The 2779-nt window shown below is 33.2% G+C and overlaps 1 protein-coding gene across 1 annotated transcript in view; it reads right to left on the minus strand.

The window, feature by feature from the left end:
* sanbr (SANT and BTB domain regulator of CSR) overlaps positions 1 to 2779 on the minus strand; it is a gene marked incomplete at its 5' end in the record, with an annotated part of 66761 nt that overhangs the window by 53522 nt on the left and 10460 nt on the right. Inside the window, 1 exon segment of the mRNA XM_037677510.1 lies at positions 839 to 999. Coding sequence (XP_037533438.1) covers positions 839 to 999 — 161 coding nt within the window.

Raw genomic sequence — 2779 nt, forward strand, 5'->3', positions numbered from 1 at the left:
TCTCTTGTAAATGAGTCCTCGAGGCTCAATGGGATTACCTGTCTAAATAAAGGTTGAATGAAAAAATACTCAACCATAATGGACCATTACAGTTTATGCCTTAATTTTGGGGGATTGTGATTTCCTGTCCAGATCTGCTGATAAGTATTTATTTGCTATTTTTACATCTGCCTGCAAAAAAGCTTTTTCGAAACATTGGCTGCTTCCCGAACCTCCCACACTCTCAGATTGGATGGATATTGTAAATGAAAAATGTATACAATGGGAGCAATTACATTTTCTATTCATCTCAAGGAAAGCATATTTATTAATATGTGGGTTAAATGGGTCAGATATGTAAAGCCCTTAAGACCAGACTTTGTAGAGGTACTGAATTAATGATCCTGTGGTGGTTTTTTCCTTCTCCTTTAATAAATCAAACAAAGTAATTAATCTGCATATTTTGTAATGCAAAAGTTTTTTCCTCTCTCCCAATTTGTTCTAAGTTCATAGATACTTTGTAAAAAAATACAGATGTCTAGATATTTCTGTTTGATTATTGTAAATCTGCACCATTGTCAAAAAATGAAGAATACCCCCCCCCCCAAAAAAAAAAAAAATCACCAGCCACCACAAAACCCGCAGATGCTTGTTTTGAAGCAAGATATTATCATGTAGCTCCCACATATTATACATATTTCTTTATTATTATTTATTTTATAAATATTTTTTCATATCCGTTCCTAGATTTTTTTCATCTTGAGCCCATTTTCATCATGACACCAGAATATCAGAGATGTGAATTATGTGGTGTAGAAATATTCCTTGTGAGTTTGTAGCGCTTCCAATTTCTTTTTACCTCTTAAATTTATCTTTTTTATCACGAATGTCATCAGCCTCGTTGTGGTTGAAGAGTTCAGCGATGCGCGTTGTCAGGTTGCTGTTGATGCAGTTCATGTTGCAGGGCGTTGCAACGATGGCACTCATGTGTTTGTGGCAGTACAGGATGCACTCGTCTACCTGAGCATGATGATAATTTACTTGTTAATAAAAAACTGAACTGCACAGGTAACTACCAGAAAACTTCATACAAGCTCAGATTGTTGCTGATTACAGTTGCTCTTTCATATAGTTAATTTTTATTTTATTTATTCATTCATTTAAAAGAAACAAAACAAATTCATCAAAAAGATAAAAACATTGAATAAAAAGGGTGCAGAAAGAAGAAGAAAATTCTTATAATATCTATATACAATAAACAAACAAACAAACATCTCAGGCTTGAACAACCCCAAAGTGAAAACAAAAAAAACAGGCATTCTTCACATGGTATCATACTTTCCTAACAATTGTAACTTAATCATCTTTTTAAATATAAACTGTTTTATAAACATTTATGGTGATGTCAAGTCAATTCCACATCCTGTTCCCTGAACTACAACTCGGCTCCTTCACACCAGTTCTAACTGGACATTTTACAAGCATTTCCATTCCCTTAAGGTTATAATAACTCTCTTGTTAACAAATTTTAAATGAATATTTGGGGGTAATATTTTTTATGAGTTTTATAAATGACTTGTAAAATACTATATACATTATACAATACATACAAAGCTTTGTCGTTCAGAAACTTTTACTTTATACAGTAATGCAATTTATTTTGTTATTTTTATTCTTAAGTAATTTACATGAGATTTCCACGTCAGCTTCTCATCAATGATGACACCCCAAAATTTTATTTCATTAACTCTATGAATTTCAATACTGTCAATTTTAAATGGGACTTCAATAATTTCTTTTTATTACTACATATCATGTAGTTTGTTTATTCCAAATTTAATGATAACGTGGAACCAAGTCTGTATTTTTACGAATTCTGCCTGTATCATCTATAACATCCATTCAATATCTTCACCTGAACAAAAAATGTGGTATCATCTGCAAATAAAATACACTTCAAAAGCCCTGACACATCAAATACATCATTCACATACACAATAAACAACTTTTGTCCCAACACAGAGCCCTGAGGAACTTCACATGCATTAACACATAATTCAGAGTGCACTAAGATTCATAACTGGTTGTAACTACTGTACCCACCACTGCACCCAGTATTCACTGGTTAACTGGACATCATTAACTTCACGCAGACTCTCTCACTGGTACCATTTTATTTTAATTTGCAAAAAAAAATAATAATAATAATAAATAAAAAATTTGTATGCCTCTTTTATGACTGTCTATTGTTGTTGTTATCCACTGTTGTCATCACTCTTAGTTAAAGAAATCAAGTCTCTCTTGTAAAAGAGTCCTCGAGGCTCAATGGGGTTTACCTGTCTAAATGAAGGTTGAATGAAAAAAAGAAGTATTAGAGAGAAGCAATGGAGAAAAACAGAGAAACTTGTTCCTGTGGAGAATGGTGATGCAGAGATGACAACGGAGGAAAGGACGGTCGCTCAGAAACATCCAAGCGGACCAGACTCGAGAGGAGTGACAGTTTTGGATGGGACTTGGCCAAAACATGAGCTGGACGGAAAAAAACAAAACAGGAAGCTGTCTCCACAAAATACACAGAATTGGTTGACATCATAGAGGACTCAGGAGAAAGAAGGAGGCCCTAATAATATAATTTTCCATGAAAAAACAAATCCTATTTTTTATTTTCTTAAAAAAATAAAAAATAAAACATTTAGAGGGAAGATGAAGAACGCCATTCTGTATTACTTTTGTGGATGTTTGATTTGTAATGAGAAGAACTCGAAGAGAAAGAGAGAATTCTTTCTGATAAGAATCAGAA

This window comes from Nematolebias whitei, chromosome 1 (assembly GCF_014905685.2).
Source record: "Nematolebias whitei isolate Nwh7 chromosome 1, NemWhi1, whole genome shotgun sequence".
NCBI classification, from domain to species: Eukaryota; Metazoa; Chordata; class Actinopteri; order Cyprinodontiformes; family Rivulidae; genus Nematolebias; species Nematolebias whitei.